The following is a 20,080-nucleotide window of genomic DNA, read 5'->3' as shown; positions in this document are numbered from 1 at the left end:
AGAGTGTCTCAGTCACTATTAATGTATCCATCATAAATCTGACAGAAATTGTCACTTTGTTCCACACTTCTCCCCCTTGAGCTAACCTGTATTTCTTAAAATCTGAAAAAATCTAAGTATTTGCAAATTTCTGTGTACAGCTATCTTCTGACTGCACATCACAGTTAATGTATGCTCCCTGAAAAAAAAATCTGCAAAGAACAAGTATTGAAGTGTTACACCAGGGTCTTCCAAAAACCATGTACTGAAGAATCCTCTTGTCTCCCACTGTTTCTCACGAGCACTCTAAAGTGCAATGAATTCTGACCGACCCAAGACCAGACAGGGAGACTGTCTAGGTTAGGAGCATCCTCACAGAATTGTGTGGTCAACCAGAATGATAAACTGACTTATATAATCATAAAAATGAAGCACAAAAGAACTACATTTTTAAAAGATTTGGGTTTTTTTTGCAAAAACCTAGGACTTCAACTTTCTTGAAAGGCAGAGGTTCAGGAGAACCAGGATGAGTACTCATCATCCTCCACCATGTGAAAGTTTAAATACCACGCTCCCAAGTAAGACATGTCCCACTGAGTCAGAGCACTGAGGAGACTGATGGGTCTCATTCAGGCCTTCCTACCAGGGTGGGCAGCAAAAGGATGCCCAAGCACAGACAGAGGTGCCAGGCATTGCCTCACTGCTCTCAACAGAACAACAGCCAGGCAGCTGAAGTGAAGAGCTCCAGGACACAGATCATCTGTTATACACAGAACAGTCTAAGCTCAGAGCTTGTGTTTTCCTCCTCCCTGTGACTCACATTCTCACTGTGGATCTGAAGGAAAGTGGCAATGCAGTCAATCTAGAGGTACACTGGAAATTGTTTATATATTATTTATGTAAAGTATTTTACCATATGCATTGTTTCTGCCCATGTGTGTGCACACACATCCCCCCCTCCACTGTATGGCTGTCACCTGTCACCCACCTCTACTAGAGCAGGTTTCAGTATGAACAGCCTTGACTCTACCACTCAATAGTCCAAGTCCTGAAGTTCTTCAGAGATGTTTAAGTAGCAAGTGTTGACTACCAGTAGTCAAATGCTATTAAAAGAAACACCCCCAACAAAATAAACCCCTTCAAGTCATTGTGCCTCATGCCCCCCCCATCCACCCCTTTTAAGTATAGGATTACTTAAAATATTTAATGCTTTGGACAGTCAAGAGTTCAACAGCATTAAGACCCACGCATCAAACAGTAAAAATCATGCCCTTTAATACTTCAAGTACTTTTTACATCTTAAAGATACCACCCACTGACTGGGAGGAACAAGGCCCAACGAAGACAGCAAGAAAAGTTACCAGGTGAGAAAACACTGCTTATGTTTCATACCTTACATTTATAGGAAATTACTCTCTAGAGTATACTCTCTCAGGTATACACAACAATGCCATCAGCATTACCAATTCCTTACAATGCCTGCCAGTTTTCCCAGCCTTTTCCCAGTGTAATTTGAGGTGACCCCGCAGCCGTACCATGTCCGACTCTGTCCCGAGGCCTCCGCAGCGCTCTCGCTATGTGGCTCCTGCTTTGGTCTCTAAGAGAGTGCCGGTGACTATTTAATGCACTTACAGCGGCTGAAGTTCTTCTCTTTTCTATTTTTTCATCTCTATATGGGGTACTCCTTAGGGCTATGTGTAGAGGAGCATCTACAAAGAGAACAAAGACCAAGTCCAAGCTTTAAATACTTTCACAAGTCAGTCTGGTTCAGCAGCAGCAGCTCTGGCAGTCCGTGGGGAGTGTTTGTGATCAGACACTGCTCAGCTCAGTCCTAGCCCTGACTGAAAGGCTAAAACCTCCAGTGCTCTTGTTTGGTTTGGTGAGGGTTTTTTCCCTTCAGAAAGGAACAGTGGATGCACATGCATTCCCCAGAGCCCTATGCTTTCAGAAACACTGCCACTTTGAAGAGAAAGGGGAAGAGGAACCGTTCAGTTTGGCAGAGATAGGGGTCAGGTCATTTTTCTTAGTTTCTCCAAGAGAAAAGGTTGTTAGAGGAACCACAGCCTGTCCTCCAAGTGTGCTGTGTAAGGAGGCACACAGAAGTGGTATAAAGCAGCTCTGCACATACAAGGAAGAGCAGTTTTAAAACACACACCACTGAAACAACAGTGTTTCAACCGAGAGTGAGATGTAAGAACTCAGGATCACTACCTAAAATTCATAAAAATCATGAGATACAGAAATGGCTTCACCTGAGATTCCATTGATTATTTAGGTCAAGTCAGTTTTCTTCTCCTAACTATAGGTAGCAACTCCTCCTGACCAACTCCTGGACATGGAAAAAGAGTGAGGAAGATTGTAAAAGCTAAGGCTGCAAGGCAAGTAGCACAGCAGACTAGACAAGACAAGTACACTGACATTTTGGAGTATAGTATTAAGTATCTTGGTCAGTGAGACCCAATAGCCAAGGTGACAGCTTGCTGACTTCCATCAAAATGTCTGTTCTAGCATCACAAGCACCTCAAAAGTTCAGTGGATACCTAAGGCAACTTCCTTCTTGTCTGAAGAACAACATGCCTCTTGGGCACCTCTAATTAAATAATTCTGAGTAGAACCTGAAAGAGACTAAAACCAAGGAAAAGAGTCCTAGAGAACATACTTAGGAGAAGAAATGGCATCGAGCACCCTGCACTGAAGCAATAACAAGGCACATCGCAGAGCTTACAGGATCAAGGGGATCTCTTCAGGCAAAAGGAAGTCCAAGATGTAGAAATCTGAAGGCCAGCAGGTGACATTTTCCCTGGTCCTCTCACTCTGAAGATGCATCAGAAGTTCAAAGAGAAAAAGAAGGGGAGCCATCCGTGCCTACCTCTGTAACCAAACTGTTCTCTTCTACTCACCTGCCCTGTTTATTGCTTTACAGCAGCCCCAAAAGACAGACATTAAACAAACCCCTGACTTCCACACAGGACTCTCAAAGGTGCCTTTTGTCCAATCAGGCAACTCACTGGTGCCTTTTTCTGGGCACTTATTTACCTCAAGAGCTGCAAGACTAGAAAGGAGCAGGTTTTGTCCAGAAGGAATTACCAAAACCAGAAGATACTCCTTGGTAAGACACCACAGTACATGCATGACCTCCCATTTGCAACAGGACTAACTTCTCTCGCAGGAATAAGTAAAGAGGTTTTGTGGTGGTTTGGGTTTTTGATGCTGTTTTTGTTTGCTTGTTTGTTTTTAAGCTGAGTTTACTCTTGTAAGACTTCCTGCTAACAGAATTTGCTCTTCTGAGGACTTCCATCACTAGGAAGATCAGACATCACATCATCAGATCAGACAGAACACTTTTCCCCATGGTTACACAGTAGGTGAGAAATAAGATGAGAATACTTCATAATCTCTTTGGGAACACCAGGGCCCTAACAGACCTTCTGAAATGCAAACAGATTGTTGCAGCACAGGCTGAGAAGTCACAGAAACAAGCCCTTTTCCAGCTGTCCTGATTGCCTACCACTCTTGCACCACCTCAGAGAAACCCAAAATTACAACACAAAAAAATCCATACAAATCAGACAAGCTTCCCCAGGCCTCCTAGCTTCCCCTGCTCCCATCAGCTCAGCTCACTGTCATGAATTAACACTTCACAACCCCACGGCCACCTTGAGCCCAGCAGTCTGTGACAGAGCACGAGGCATCATCTGGGCTCCTGCTGAACAAAACGGTGTTTCCTGTCCGTTGGGGTCTCTCTTTGGCTTTGTGAGACTCAATTTTAAGGAGATTTTTTGCCAAGAATATGTTTTATCTTTTATGACACTCAGGTTAACACATTTCTGTAAGATATTTGAGCCCCCTGTAACACAGTCCTGGGGGAGGTCAAGGTACTCCATCATACACTGGATGTATTTTTTTTGTCAATAATTGACACAAACACGTTAGGTTTTGAAACACTTCTGTTCCATTGACAGAAAAGTTCAGAGGGTCTGCAAGACCTCTGAGCACTCTGAAATGTATTTTATGAGTTGTGATTAAATTTGAGAAGATGAGATTAAAAAAATCCTTGGAAATTTATCCTCAGATTTTGGGACAGATCAAAACATCAAAACTGATGCCATGGAGATGCAAACTTGCAAACCTTCCACACTTAAAGTGTCCTTTTTCCTCTCCCCTTGCCAGTGTAACTCAGGCCAATTTATAAAATTATCCCCTAAAGAACAAAGTGCAATTATTCATTACAACCACAACCAGGACCTTGTATTTAGGTATATGGCTTTCAAACTTGCCCATTCCCCCATCCTGCACTAGTACCACCTGCAGAGTGTGCCACCTGCTGCCATCCTCTGGACTCCCCCAGCCAACCTGCAAGGACCACACTCATGGAGACTCCCATCAGGGGTGCACAGGAGGACCCCATGTGTTTCCTAAAGCTGTCCATGCAGGCCCTATGAAGGCACCTGCACCTGTGTCCCACCTCAGGGAAATCAAAAAAGGCACAAAAAGCCTCCTGACATCCTGGGCAGTGACACCTTCCCTGTTCTTGAAGAGTGACATTGTGATTAAGCATCAGAAGAGATTAATTTCTAGCTCAGGTGACACCAAATACCACTTACAGGAACAGGAGAAATGTTCACAAGACACTGGAGACAAGGAGGTTTCAACCTTCTACCATGGAGTTGTTCTAGGCCTCCCTCCTAAGCCTGGAAGAATTATCCTCTTCCCTGGGACGAGATGACCCACAAGCAGTGAAGGATCTTAGAAACCCCAAACACAGAGCTGGGATGTGAAACCACCTCAGCCATGCAGAAAGCACAGGGAACTTACACCTGAGCACACCAAGGTTTGGTGACAGACAAGGCAAGAGCTTCCTGTGCCCTGGAACACTCGTGTCACACCCCAGGTCAGAGGGTAACTCAGCATTCCCAGGAAGCAGATTGCATTCCCAGTCTTGTGCTGTGAATCAGACAGTATTCACCATCCACAGCTGTGAGATCATTTGCTGAGAATATCCAGCAATGTTTTCAAGAGCTGAAAGACCACGTATCATCCTGACTCACAGCCATCCCCACGAACCAAACAGTGTTGTCAGGATAAGCTAATGACGATCAGCAATCCTGCAGAACAAGGAGGGTGTTAATGCCATCTTCACCCGCTGCCAGGAGAAGCCCTGTGTTTGCAGATCACCATGCACATCCCACTGCCTGGCAAAAGGGCAGCCAGAATTCAGAGGAAACAGGAAAATCCCCCAAAGGATCAACCTGACAATGACTACACCACAGCCCAGAGGTTCACCTGTGAACAGGTACCAGTAACAACCAGATGTCTGAGATGTTTAAGCTGTCAAAGCAAGTTTGCCAACCCCATCCATGCACGATTCAGATCTCATCACTGACACGAGTAAGGACAAAGCCCCTTTTTTCTCTACATGCATTCCTGTAAAGAATTCATGCTTTAAGTCATTTATTCAGTAACAGGACATACTGTAACTTTGAGTAGGCAGAATTTTCTAACAATGAGGTTACGTAAAAGAATTTAAACCTGACAAAGCACTTTTTCCTTCTTGAAGTGCCTTTTATGGACTCCACAGTAGGGACAGATTTTCTAGTTTCCAAATCACCAACTGCAGATCTGTTCCTTTCTTTTCTTTCTCATGGCAAGGAACACAGCAGAGCCAAGACTGGTAGCATCTTCCTAGAGCAGGGCTATTGTTACATATCCACACACCAAACAAACCAGTGCCTAACACTGTACAGTGTTTTTGAAGTCCCAAAACTGAGTTTACCTTCCATTAGGAGCAAAACTCCTCAGGGGAGCTGAACAATGTCCTAGGAGCAAATGGGTGTCAACTGCTGAGGTCCCAGTTGTGCTGAGGGCAGTGTAAGGTCTGTCAGCACCAAGTGGTTATTGAGAGCATTAAGAACACACAAATCACCTATGATGGCACTTCCTTGCACACACATTATCAACTCCCCTACTTGTTCCCATCTAATGAGGTTCCAGACTCCTGGGAGGTCTCCAGTTCTCAGCAAGTAGAGCCTCACCAAGGCCTGACATGGGGTACCACAGCTGTGCAGGCACCCAGGTTTGGGCTTTCAGATTTCGGAAAAAACATGAAAGGCAGGAACTGCATTTTGCTGAACCTCAAAATAAAGATATTTTACTAAAAAATGAAAGCCACCAATTCAGAAAAACTCAAAGTCGAGGTGTTCAAATTCTGAGTTGCAGGTAGAAGGAGGGAAAGGAAGCTATTCCACGCCTGGTGCCCTTGGAGTGGTCTAGGTCAAGAAACAGCAATCTTTGTTAAGAATACCCATTTGCAGGTACTTTACATAAAATAACATGGACAGACAGACACATCTGAAGGAGAAAACTGGCACCTTCAGAGAAAGCTGTTTACATTTAAGTGTCTGTAGGGCACAAGTGACAATATGTGATGACATACTTCAACAGTGAACAAAGGGGTTCTGCAGCAAAAGAGAAGGGATCACAAATCAAAAAGCCTCTCTTGGGACTAATGCATATGAGCACAAAATCCAATTTTACTCCATTTTGTTATTACAGCCATCAACAAGTAACAAACTGACAAAAATTTTCAGAGATACTCCACCACATTCAATTCCCAAGAGAGAAATCTGATAGAAAACTCAATTTGAGCAGTCAAAACCTTAAACAACTCTTTGACATGACAGCCTAAGACCAACACTGAGCAGTGTCTGCAGCCCAGGCCCAAAACGCTTCCTCAGAGCTCAAGCACCCCCACTGGTGCAGGTTCCATTCTCCTGTTCACCGGAGGGCAGGAATATCTGCACCTCCTCTAGTCCAGGGGGACACAAAATCAACAGCTTGCTCTGTGAGAACAGTTCTTTCCTGGAGACCAAACTTGTGGAGGTCAGTGTTGTAACACGGGCGTGGGGGAGGAGCTACCTCGTCATGATTTCATCAGATTTCCTGATTAATTAAAGAGGAATTGCCTGAACACATCCAGGGGCCTTAAAGCCCCGGTCCCTCTATCCAGGCTGATTCTGTTAAGGCATGTCTAAAACACAAGCAGCAGGCAATGGTAGCTCCTTCCCCTCTGTTCAGAGCCACTATAGAACTTGAGAGAGCTATCTGTCAAATTTGCCACTGCAAAGGCAAGATCCTTCTTTGGAAAGAGGGAGAGACAAATCAGTCCCACATCAACCTTTCCAGCTCACTCAACACCAAGTGGCACAATTTACATTTCAGAGGTCAGAATTTCAGTCTCCACTTCGGTGCATTCATATTTAAATTGTTCCTTCCCACATGCCACAATGTGGTCACTGAAGACCTCTTACATCCATCTTTTTTATGTGTTGAAATTATAATGTTAAGCACTTCATGGAAAAGGTTTTGCTACTGTTCTGAATACTGCAGATTTTTCTGGAACTTTAGGGACAATAAGTATTTTCATTTGCTATATAGTAACAGACCATCTCCCCCACTTATTTCTGTGTAGTAGAAACAGTAAAGAGCCTCAGAACTCTAAAATAAAACTTGTCAAATAAGGACTTAAGTGTGACAAAGCTTCTAAAGCCAAGAGCATCTTCAAGCTTTTGGAATAAAAAGATTCACAATTTCTAAAGCTTTATCTGTGAGAAATACCCACCTTTTCTTAAGCACTAAAATCAACCTAATATAGTGAAGTACAAGAAAAGGACATTTGTAGCAAAGTTTAAATGATTTAGGTATTTTCTCTTTTATAGAAGGACTGTAAGGATGAAAAGTGGACCCACCACATCCTGGACTGAATTATGGATTCCAAAGCCTTCCCTCTAAGCAGTACATCCTAAAATGCCTTTTGAAAAGGTGACATAAAAGCATTCAGCACACAGAAAGTCTTGCTTAGCAGACTTGGCTTCCTACATGTGCCATCAAGGCAGAACAGAACTTCAAATCCAACAGTTTGAGCTCATAACCCCATTACTCTGGTTTGGAGCACAAAAAACTGAGGAATTAAGAACACAGTGAGATGCAAACCAGTGGCACTCGGTATCAGTCACATGCTGTAATTAATATATAATGATATTACTTTTCCTCATCAGGACAAACCTCAGTGTGCCTTCACACAAGCAGGCTTTGAGTGGGAAGGTGAGTGGAGAAGTTTCCAGCCCCCCTTCCACCTTGATGTCAGCACACCCCAGGGGCTGTGGGCAGGGAGAGCCTGGGAAGCACATCATGGAAATGATCCAGGTGAAAAGTATCCATTCACAAACGGGAATGAGAGGGGTGGGGGCTTAAAATGAGCAAGTACAGTTACATCTCAACACCACAAGGAATGATGAGGAGATGATGACATCAAAGCAACTGTGTGCACTTGGAAAGGATAAATGGGAGGGTCAAGACCTTGAGTCACTAGTCAGTACATCCAAGACAATCACAGGAAAACAACTCCACAAATCAAAATAATTATGCAGTTGGAAAGAGCCTAACAGAAGTCTGGCTATGGAGAAGCACGTGAGATGCACAAAGCCTGACCTGGTCCATGAGCAGTGTCAGCAGCCAGTGCTCACACTGCTGGTCCCAGGTGGGTTCCTCCAGGCAGTATTTGGGCTCAGTTAAGCTGCATGCACGGTACAACACACACAACTCATCACATCCTAATACACCTAAAGAAAACTATCTCTAATCCAATCTTCTGCCTTTGCAGGATTTAAAGTTACAGAGGTATTTGGGGGTTACATGTAATAACAGTAGGTAAAGTTCCACTGATCTTTTTAGGAACAAGCAAGGAACACCTCAAGTGAAAAATCGTTTTCTGGGCTCATAAGAAAAGCAGCCCTGAAGTAAAGTAAGACAAGGCATCTTCTGCTGGGGTGAGCTGGAGCTCTGGGAGCAGTTTGCAAGACTGAAATGCTTTAACAGAATATTAATGAAAGATCAAATGCAAAGAAAGACACTGGGGAATTCAGCAAGTAGAAAGCTGGGTTTTATAAGAAAGGCTCCGTGAAAAGGCAGAAGACACAACCAGTTTTATGGGCCCACAGCACAGAGACATCAGTCCACAAGAGCAAAGTCTGGGCAGGTTCTCAGCAGCACCACTGCAGCTCACACCACACCTACACTGCCACTCCAGGGTCGTGCACGGGGCACAAAGCGCTTCAGGAAACGAGGGGGAAGCAGAAGTGAATGTGACTTTGCAAACTGCAAAGGTCATAACTCACAAACAAACAAAAAAAAGAGAAAGTGTTTGGGGTTTTATTGCTAACTATTAAGTTTTTATTCCTTTCCATTACCCATCTGTTATGTGAGGATCTTTTTTAAGCCCATCTGAAACAACTGCATTTGTTAAATACTAGGACTTTTCAGCCCACAGAACAGTAAGTACTTCAGGAACTGGATTTCTAGCCAGGCATATGCTTGAAAGTAGCCCATGACATGTAAAGAGCAAGGAAGAAATAGGACAGAACTGGAGTTACTCAGACCTTTTCCCCAATACAAAAAAGGAGAGAAGACTTCAACCAATACTATTTGTCAAGCCAGGAGAAAAATAAAAATCGAGTCAGAAACTCAGGGAATTGTATTTTTTTAAAAGGAACAGAGGTATAAAGGTGCAAGTGAGTTACTACAAAGAGAAGATGCATAGCGAGTTCTTTACCAGAACATGATCCGTATTCCTAGAGAAGGGAATTTCTTCAGTATTATCTTCTCTAAAACAACATGTGCACACATATTGTATTTCTTCTCCACACAGAAAAATGCTAAGACTGAGCCCTAGAAAGACTCCTTCAGCCCAAAAGAAAATGCCTTTCTGTTCTTCTCCACCTGTCCTGCCTGCTGCTGCTTAACAAAAAAGGAAGAGATCAGCACCATACTTACACAGTGACCCAGCTGTGCTCCGTCCTCTTTTTGACCTTTCTTGATTAGCTTTTTCAGAAGCCAAAGAAGCTCTGGTTTGAATATTTCTTTTTACAGGGTTCTGCTGTGACTCTGCAGCCTTCTCCACTCCATGAAAGTATTTCATGTGATAATGCAATAACTTGGCTTTGCGGAAGGATTTGGAACAGTCCAAGAACTTGCATCTAAACTTGTGATCCTGGTCAACAGTTGCAGCTTTTTTTGATGCAAGAAAGTCTGTTCTCCTACAAGGTTTTGTTACTGTAAGAACAAAACAGATAAATTCCCCCATGCATTTGCTACATTTATCAAATGGTTTCCTGAACTTAAAAAAAATAAATAAAAAAAAAGTTAAGTAAGCATGCATTCAAACATATTAGCCATGAAATGCTAAAGACAAAATGTTAATGCTTTATCTGCCTTTAAGATCAATAGCTTTAAAGGGAAAACTCTGCCTTCACTGTTCTTAAAAAGTGGTTGTCGTGACACCAGCACCGTTATGAGTTACTGTTAGAAAAAAACCATTTTGCTTCCCTGAGTCTCTTGCCCAACAGCTGATACCAGTGTACAGTGCTCCTACACACAAAAGACTGAATCCCACAGAGATTATGTCTCTAAGTCATGTTCTATGAAGTATTTATACTTTTTAACACTTTCCAAGGGAAACAGTTCTGCTTCTCTGCTAACCATTATTTTGCTACTGCTTGCTGGGTCCCACCACTGAAACCTGGCTATTTCCAAGGACAATGGAAGCAATATGTCAGAGAAACATTTTTTTTTCAAGTAAAATTGAATTTAGTTCCATTTTGAAGCAGCAATGAAAGCATGAAAGCAAGCAAAAGGAAAACTGCCTGTTACAAAACGTTTCCTATGAGCTACAGTTACCCAGTTTCTCAAAAAAAGCAGGGCAAGTTTTCAGGCTCACACAGAAGAACATTTTAAGGCACTTATTTTCCACAGCACTGCCATGCAACTTGGGGTTGTATCTAAATTGACCTGGTAAACTCCTAGTTCCTGTTTTATCATTTCAGAAAGTTTTAATTCACGTTTTTGCTAAGAAACATAAAAAAGCAACATTTTGAACTGAATCAGATTACTGTCACCAGTAGCTGTACTCAATACAACACAGGAGAGGTAAAAATTAGGAATTAGATATAAAGAGCTCAATGCAATTATCCATCACTAATACACACACACAATCACAAAATCCCTCTCCAGCTAGGAGACAATTTCAAAAGGCTCTCATTTCTAAGAAACAGCTTCCAAAACAATTTCTTTCAATTTGTTTTGCCAGCATTCAAATATTATTTCCATATTTATAAGTATTTTCAACTTGCAGGATTAAGCAAGAAGTGTTTGAAGGCAAGACCCAGGCCTTAGCAACAGTGACTGAGCATGAATGAAAATGAAGCAGCTGAAAACAAGGGACAAAAGGACCCAGAAACGTCATGAACAAGAATAAGATTTTCTACAGGTGAGCAGGAGGAAGACACTGGGGCACAGGCATGGTAAGAACGTGCTGACAGAGACACCAGCAGGACTGCAGCAAAGCCAGGCTACTGAATCACACCTGCAGAGTGACAGAGGCTGCCAAACCAAAATGGAAAAGCTGCATTTGGAAAGAAGGAAAAAGGATTTCGGGGAGGCTCAGGGCAATGGCTGTGGGTTTAGGGAAAGCAAACACAAGAAGGTTCTCTTGACTGCAAAGCTAAAATCCAGTATTCAGGACTATGAATGCTGAGAATTTGTTACTGTTTAATATCTAACACAAAGATAGGATAATATAACTACAGCAGAAGGGAGTGATGGGGTCCAAAGACTTAGGAAAAAAACATTACAGGGATGATAAGGGAAAATGTTGTACCACCACAAAAGTGTCAGGATGAGGCCCTGCATCCGAGCTTAGAGCACTTCCCCTTCACTGAGCTGGACAGACTCTGGAGAACACACAGGGAATGACTTTAACTGATCAGCTACAGGGCAGAAGAGAGGACAGGATCATGTTTGCTGAAGCTTAGAAATAAGAGATAACAAAGGCATGGGGCAAGGGGAGAGAAAGCAGACAAAAAGCTTACTGCAACATGCCAAAGAAAGGTATTCAGAGTAACAAAAATGCAGAAAATCCCACACAATTTGAAATTGCTTCATTTATTCCCATCACTGCCACATTTGGGGGCATATTCCTTCTCTACAAGTAACAACAGAAGTGGCTGTCAGCTGGGCACAGCAGGCAGCTGACACCCAACTTCCCCACCCAGGGCAGCCTCTGCAGAGCCTCCGCTCCCAGCTGAGTGCTGGGAAAATCACTCCTTACACCAACACCTAAAGGGGCAGCTGCCAACCTTACAAATGGAATTTTTGCTCACAACTCATGCTACTAAAACTGCTTTCTATAGAAAGTTTTGCTGTATTATCTTCAGATTTTCAGGCACTTGCCTTTTCCTGAGGAGCTTGGTGGGTGTTTTCCCTGAGCACAGAGCAAAGTGAACAGTAAGTTCACACCTGCTATTTCTTTTCCACGTTTATAACCAAAATTAAAACTCCTCATCTGGCTTTCAATTAGCCATTACAACATTAAGCACAGACACTCAATGTCAAGCATCAGTGTCTGCTTTAACTTTCAAAAATATCCCTCCAGTGTTGCAGTGAGGAAACCCCTGAGTCTTCTCGGGGCTGAGTGACTCAAGGGTCACACCGAGCACCAAGTGCACAGTAAAACAGTTTTCACACTGTGCTTTGGGCCACTTCTCACCCCGCTAATTACTTATTTCTTCTGAAATCTCGTTTTTCCTGAGCTCACCAAGTGTTCCTGATCACCATTTAAGCTCTCAAACTACATTTCTTCCTTCCTTCCTTTTCAAAAACCTCTTTCTTTCAAGCTCTCAGTTGTGAAACAAAAACCATCTTGCTTAATTGCTCTTCTCAAACCAGTTTAGGTAAGGATAAAGCATTTCCAGTGCATCCAGAATCCGTACAAGGAGATGCCTGGTGTAAGAAACACATACAGCATCAACAATCACAGGTCATTACACATTCATAAAGGTGTGATTATTTTGTAACATTACTTGGTGGTGCAAGAACTACTCAGGACAGTACTTCCCATGACCCTCCCCTCACTGTTTTCTCCCTGTGCTGGAACCAAACAGGCGTCCATAAGAGCAGGGAAGTCTGTGCTGCTCAATAAGGGGATGAGTGAGCAGTGCATCATCTGCCCCTCCATGTGCCCTCACAGGGGGCCAGGTGGGAGGAGGTAAAGGCTCTACCTGCACTTTGAGGTGTATCTGCAACACTGACCAGATTGTGCAGCCTCCTTGTAGGGAGCTTTAAATCAGCAAGGTAGGAAGGACTTTATTACCTACCACAAGCTCAAAGTGACAACTTCTACCCTCCCTTGAAGGGCTCAAAGCCTGCCCGGGTGAGCTGCAGGAGAACAGCAGCTCCCTCAAATGGATGCTTCTCCTTAACTGAAACCAAAGCTAAGAGCAACAAAATCAGAAAAACAGGTGTAAGTAGAAGGCAAATGGAATCCCCACTGCCTGTCTATGCAAATAAAGAAGTAATTTTAGGAGTGCTGGGAAATACAACTACAAACACGACAGCAGATGTGTGCAAAGCAAAGGCAGCTCACCTGTACAGCCCAATCAGTTTGTAAGAGTAAACTCACAGCTCCTGTACAGGGCTTCAAGCCTGTTTTCAGACATATGAAACACAGCTTTGACTCACTGCAAACATTTGCCACAAGACTTGCCAGCAGCTTCTTGGAAGACAACTTGATTTAGCTAAACTCTCATCACCCTTTCTGGTCCTTTGTCCTTAGAGGCACCAAAAGCCATCAGAGCAGGATTTTTATCTTCTAGTACATTAATTGGAATTTTGTTGGAAAATTTTAAAAAGCAGTTTAAGTTTTGAGAAGAAATGCTGTACTGCCCTTTCAGAACACGTTACAGACATACACATTTTAAAACATACAATGATAAAAAGATTTCAGATTGTGTGTGCTGTTATGTCTGCAACTACTGTGAATCTTGAATCATCTACCAATCAGTCACTGAAAAAACACCCTTTAAAAACTATGCTTTTGTCCTTCAAAATTCTTGATACTCAAATGCTGTAAAAGTCATGGTCTTCCTATAAACCATGCAGGGTAAAACCAGTACTACCCAGGTGCATCACTCACTAACAACCCTAACATATCACACTGAAGAAAACAAAGGTTATTAATGTTATTTTGCAGTATTTTCCTACTTTCCTAAGAAGAGGAAGAATTCTCATTAAGTGACTAGAATTAAAGCCTATAGACAAATAAAAATGTTAGTGCTGGGTTACAATATTGCACTTCTTCTACGTATCAGAAGTTACTGCTGAGCTGAACTTCCATGCTGTATTTTGAGGGAATCCTGCATGCAATAAACACCCCATTTTCCACCCACACCACCTACTCTGACAATGCACTCCTTCCCTTCCCAAGCCCCCAGCTCTGTTTAGTACCCAGGGCAGACTGAGAGCATAACAAGCACACCTGCCTGACACACAGTTCCATCTGGAGCCGTGCATTCCCGCTGCCTTCAGCTCCGACACCAGCTATTTTTAGGACAACACACCCAGTTCTGTGACACACCCACCCCTTCCACGAGGGCAGGAGGCATTTTCAGGTCATACCCAAAGGCCTCTCCACACCCCTCCCCACCAAGGCCTGCTGTGCCCCACGAGGCAGCTCAGCAGCCCTGCAGGCACAGGAACCATCCCACGGACAGGGAAACACAGATCCACACTTAGCTACAAAGCACTGATCTGTGATAGAATCAGTGAATTTTAAAACCCTTCTCTCAATGAACTGCTCATTAATAGCATTTTTAATGTTGATTAAGTATGGAAATGTAGATCTCTGTACTTTGATTTCAGGTGACAGCATTTACTCAGAAAGACCCAGTGGAGTTTTTATTCCCCATCCTTACAAGTTCTCTCCAACAAAAACAGCTGCTTGCCACATCTGGATGTCCACCCAGCTGCATGTCTGGCATTTGTAACTGTACATGAGATGGCTTTAATTAAGTAAAACAAAACCCATGCTCAGAAGTGTGGGGTTGTACATCGCACCACTGTGCTGAACTTCAGGTCAGAATTCAGTGTGAGTGCATATTCCTAAATTAATCCAGCTTGCTCAAGTCCTGACACAAGTGCCAGGAACAGGAGTGCACAAGCTCTGTCAGAGCCTTTGGGCAGCTGTTCCCACAGCCTTCCTGCTTATACCTGAGGAAGCAAGCTCAGGAGAGGGCCACATTCCACACACCCACCAGTGGGACTGACACCACACACACGGGTGTTACACATTCAGCTGGAATTCTCCCCAGTTTAAGCCCAAATTACAAATGCTCAGCAACAGCTGAAGGACACCAACATCAAAAGAGTTCTAATAGCTCAATAGTAAAAGACCATTCCCACATCCCACCCGAGCCAAGGGAAGGGCTCAGCTCCTTCCTGCACTGAGGGGGCACACCAGTGAAGAGGAGGGGACACCCCAGCCGTGCAGTGACCCCAGAGGCACTGCGAGAGGGTCTGTGCAAGCAGCAGGGCAACCTGAAATGACCAAACAGGAGGGCAGCCAGCACACAGACATTACAACAGCAGTGCTGAGCACTGTGAATCTCTCCAAATGCTCTGTTCCATTTCAAATTCAGCTTTTCTGATAGAGCATAAACTAGGAAATGGGTAGTTCAAGTTTGCCCACTTAACTGTAGATCCAAGGATTAAAGTTATGAGAAATAATCACAGGACAGCACCACATTTTGACACAGTCTACTATCTGCATAGGAAATTTTAATTTGAAAAAGCAAGGTAGGAACACTCCCAGGTAAGAGAAAATAGAATATGTGTATTACTAAGACAGACACTGAAATGTTTGCACTATTCCATAAATTTGCACTAAAACCTTTTAATAGCCTAAACATAAGGATATAAAAATGCACAATCAGGATTCCCAGCCAGCAGTAACAGTAATGTTACTACACACCTGCAGCACAGAAAGGGTAGAAGAACCTGATCTTTGAAGATGTTAGTCCAACTTAATCCAGAATTCCAAACACTGAAAACAAGCACTTGTTAACTTCATCACTCATGCTGAAAATATTACACCCAGTCATTTGAAAATTATGATTTCCACTTCTAAGAAGATCACTGTTCGTCGCCAAAGCATAAGATTAAAACTGAGCCCATAAGGAATAAAAATACATATTTTTTACCTACACTAACACTGCAAGAATGCACAGGGTTTGTTAGTAACACTTGTACAAGCACAAAACACCTGGCATCAGTTGCCTTAAGAAATGCACCAATGTTAAATATGAAAAATCTGAACCTGTAGCAGCAGAAGGTTCTTGAGTTCTGGCAGTAACAGAGGAAGACTCAGTGTCTTCTGCTTTTCCTTCCTGTAAACTGGCATCTGTAGCGAGTGCTGTGCCTGGTGACGTGTGTCCAGGTGATCCCTGTTCACTGAAACTTTGGTCAGGTTCAACAGGAGTTTCTAACTGGGCTGCAATAAGAAAAACACCTCCACTGAGTAAAACGCAGACAAAATCATCCTGCAGAACACTGGGGGGGTGCTCATCCCACTGCATGCAGAACAACTCCCATCCATGCTCTGCTTGCTCCTGCGGTCACACACAACACAGCTCCCTGCAGCAACTCTCTAAACTGACAGCTCTTACAAACACACAGGCTATGTAATTGTTCGTGGCCCAAAATAGGACAGGTCTCCTCAAACCACCATCAGAGCTCCCCCAAAAGGGCACAAAAGGGAGTGTTCTCTCCACTAAGTCTAAGATTCAAACATCCCATTTGATGCTTTTTGTGTTCAACAGGATTCAGCTGTAAGAACTGTAAGTTCAGCATTTGGGTTGTTACTTCTTCAATCTGAAAGTGCTGAAACTTTGTAATTACCTCATTTTCATAAGCATAACCTGCATTTCCTAAAAAAAGAAAACCCAGCCACAAAAAATCCCAAACCAAGCCATCAAACAAAAACCCAAAGCAAAACACCCCCCAAACAGAAACACAAGCCAAATAAAAAAAAAACCACAACAAAAAAATAAACTAAACACCAAAAAACCCCAAACAAATAAAACAAAAAAACACCACCCTAAAAAACCCCCACTCACCCACCAAAAAAACACCCCCACAATCAAACCAAACTATTTCTTTGGAGAGTTCCATAGGTTGAAAAATACTCTTTTGCAAGGCCAGTCATCAGTTATCCTCCACTGGAAAAACTCCCTCCACCCAAGGAAAATACCAGGGTTACTGATGCAGGGGGAATCAAAAGCAAAATGCATCCAGGACAGCAGAGAGAGAAACTTTCCAAGAGTTTTCCCTGCACTGCTGATGCAATCAGGTTCTAATTGCAGATACAGAGCCTGCAGGTTAAGCAAGGGAAAATACAGAGCTTACAACAAGTAGATTGCTATCTCAGCACACAAATCCAGAGTACACCAGGAAGCCACTTACCCTTCTCAGACTCGTTTTGGTTACATACTGCATCTTTCCAAGGCTGAATTTCTGCAGAAGTTGTGACAAGATCCGTATTTAAAATCTCATGGCTAATACTGGACGAGAGTCTCGAAGATCGTCTCCTGCTCTGGTCTCTCTCAGCATTATCTGAAGAGTTCTTAAATTTTTCCTGAGCTGGAACAGGCACATTTAATGGTACCATTGGTACCACGCAGTCACAGGATTACTAAATAGCCCACAAGCAAACTTTGAAGTTCTCCCCTGCCTGGGATAGTTTCCAAGTGTGTTTAAGGACTGAGGTTAACAGCAAAAGCTAAAAAGCCTGGGTGATTAAGCCTCTGTAAAAGCTACAATTGTAACAGTTATAAATAAACACAAAAATACAGCACAAGCCTATCACACAGAGCTCTCAACTTTTTTCTTCTAGTAACAGAACTGAAGTACAGATACAATCAGTATCTGGAGCAGCACTGTTCTCAACAGCAGCTGTACCACTGACATAAAACACCAGGAGTTAGATGAGGATTCAGACACACACCTGTCACCCTGAGATGGATAATGTACACACACTGAAGTTTTAACACTCTGTGGTCCTAAGGAAGGGAAAGAGCTTTCAGCTCTTCACCTCCTTGGTCCTGAGACTGCTACAGAGAATATAATTCTCTTTCCTCATCAACACATCCAAGCACTTCAATCTCAACATCCAACACACCAAGGTAAAGTAGAAAGCTGTTTGGCTGCAGAGACACGAGTATTGAAGTGCCTTTGCTAAACAATGTGGTAAATCCTGCATCTATTAACTGAGGAGTTTCTACAACTTTTAAGGCTTTTATAACCTTCTATATAGTGGAGGCAATATAATCACTGCCTCCCCTACGTTTATGAACTCCTTTCTCAAGGCTCACAGCTGATGCCTCCTTTATCCAAACCCAACTTCCAAGATTTAGGAGGAATTCCAGCAGGATGCCACATTTGAATGGCCAATATAAGAAAACCAGTGCTGGATTTCAGTCAATGCATCTGTTCCAGTTCAAGGTTAATATTACAGTTTTCCCCCTCCCCATCCCTTAAGCTTGAAGAACTTTATATATGCAAATACTGTGAGAGTTGAGTACCAGAAAACACTCACACAAGTTTTTTTCGATCCTGGCACGCTTTGCTGGAACATCCCCTCCTTTAGGGATTTTCCGACGTCTCAACTCCAAAGTTATGGGCTGCAGGGTCTGGGAACTTGGCTCTGTTTGGAGAGAGAAGAAAAACTGACTGGATATGAAGCTTTGAAACACTAACACCAATTCCAAAGCCTCACAACCTGAAACCCTGAGCCTGCATAAATACAGCTTCCCCTGGTTTTCTGAAGCTCTCACAATAGCATTTAGCCCTCCTGCAGGATTGCTTTATAATACACGAGGGCTACCTGCCTAAACCTGATCTCTGACCAAGCCACTGAGGCTCCAAACCTGACAAGGATGCTCTCAGCTGGCCTGAACAAAGGGGAGCTTAACATTTTTTACAAAGTTTCTAGAGATGTAGGGTGTGAGAGAGCAAAATACTTCTCGTTCCTTCAGGTAAGTTTAGAAATGTTCTGACATATGGCCTGAACATTCACCCTTCACTACATACCTGTTGGAGGGGTTATTGGTGGTCTGCCACGCTTTCGTTTGGTTTCTTTTGTGTTCTCCTGTGGACTCTTTACATTGTCATTCTCAGGCTTCTTCTCAATTTGTGTATCTACTGAATATTCCATATCATTCTCTGATATATTCTCTTTATCTTCTTTCCCATTCTTGGATATATTCTTTTCTGAGACCTTGCCTTTTTCCGAGATGACCAGAAATTTCCCCTCTTTATCAGGCTGCTTGACTCGTTTCTCAGTCTTCAGTGTCTTTTCATCTTCGTCTTTCTTTGCGTTACCTGCTGCTTTCCTCTGCTCTTTAAATTTCTCCCGGTTTTCAGGAGATGACGGAATTTCATCACCTCTTTCCTTAGGCTTAGCATCACCCACAATATTCTAGATAAAGAGAATGACATGAGAAAATCAACTTATTGCAGTCTGAAGTCACCCCTCACCTCCGTATGGAGCAGTCCTGTATCCTTGTCCCGTTTTCCAGAGGATAAAAGGCAGAGTCATTAAAGCAACCGCAATCACCAAAGTCATCAGGAACCACATTTAAACTTAAACCCAAAATTTGGAACTTACTTTGTAATTTCTGTCCAGCACGAGAGGACATGAAAATCCTTAATGGTCCCTGGCCAGCATGCTACTGATGCAACATTCAACTGCCACCTCGTTTCCTCAGAGCTCTTATTTAATAACACCAGACCAGGAAGAACACCCTGCACCAACAGCTCCTTCATGTTTCACAGTAACATCACTGGGGAGCAGAGGAGGATAAAGGTTGATTTTGGTTTTCCCCCTTCGAAGGATCCTGTGACAGGCTGTCCCAGATGAACATGAACCCTCTGGCTTTGCACCTGGAGTAATAATTTCTATTTGGTCATGTGCCAACACTGCCTTCAGTTCAACCACCACCTCTCTCTTCCTGCTGCCTAATAACCTGAAGCATTAAGGAGCACCCATGCTCCTTTCCAGAGACAGTTCTGCAGGGCACAAGAAGCTTCAGCTTGGAACCAGGATCAGAGGACAGCTAAATACCTCAGTGCTTCTTTGGGAAAGAGAGACAGCTGATTTGAGCTATAAAAACTTCTCAGAATACACTGAAAACTCACTATCTCCTTGTACTGCACTACA

At 43.1% G+C, this 20,080-nt stretch overlaps 1 protein-coding gene across 7 annotated transcripts in view; it reads right to left on the bottom strand.

Moving 5' to 3' along the window:
* Window positions 1-20,080, bottom strand: part of PHF20 (PHD finger protein 20) — a 62,835-nt gene that overhangs the window by 19,592 nt on the left and 23,163 nt on the right. For 3 of the 7 annotated variants that reach the window (XM_050313726.1, XM_050313727.1, XM_050313731.1), the window contains exons 9-14: window positions 18,952-19,339; window positions 18,458-18,565; window positions 17,326-17,502; window positions 16,181-16,354; window positions 9,808-10,086; window positions 1,515-1,688 (exon numbers count right to left, since the gene is read on the bottom strand). In XM_050313726.1, coding sequence (XP_050169683.1) covers window positions 1,515-1,688; window positions 9,808-10,086; window positions 16,181-16,354; window positions 17,326-17,502; window positions 18,458-18,565; window positions 18,952-19,339 — 1,300 coding nt within the window. The remainder of the gene's footprint in view (window positions 1-1,514; window positions 1,689-9,807; window positions 10,087-16,180; window positions 16,355-17,325; window positions 17,503-18,457; window positions 18,566-18,951; window positions 19,340-20,080) is intronic. The other 4 variants (XM_050313728.1, XM_050313733.1, XM_050313729.1 and 1 more) reach the window with 3 other exon arrangements.

Source organism: Myiozetetes cayanensis, unplaced genomic scaffold (assembly GCF_022539395.1).
Source record: "Myiozetetes cayanensis isolate MyiCay16 unplaced genomic scaffold, myiCay2020 scf19, whole genome shotgun sequence".
Classification (NCBI taxonomy): domain Eukaryota; kingdom Metazoa; phylum Chordata; class Aves; order Passeriformes; family Tyrannidae; genus Myiozetetes; species Myiozetetes cayanensis.
Note: the sequence above shows the minus strand (reverse complement) of the source record. Positions and strands in the feature narration are given on the sequence as shown.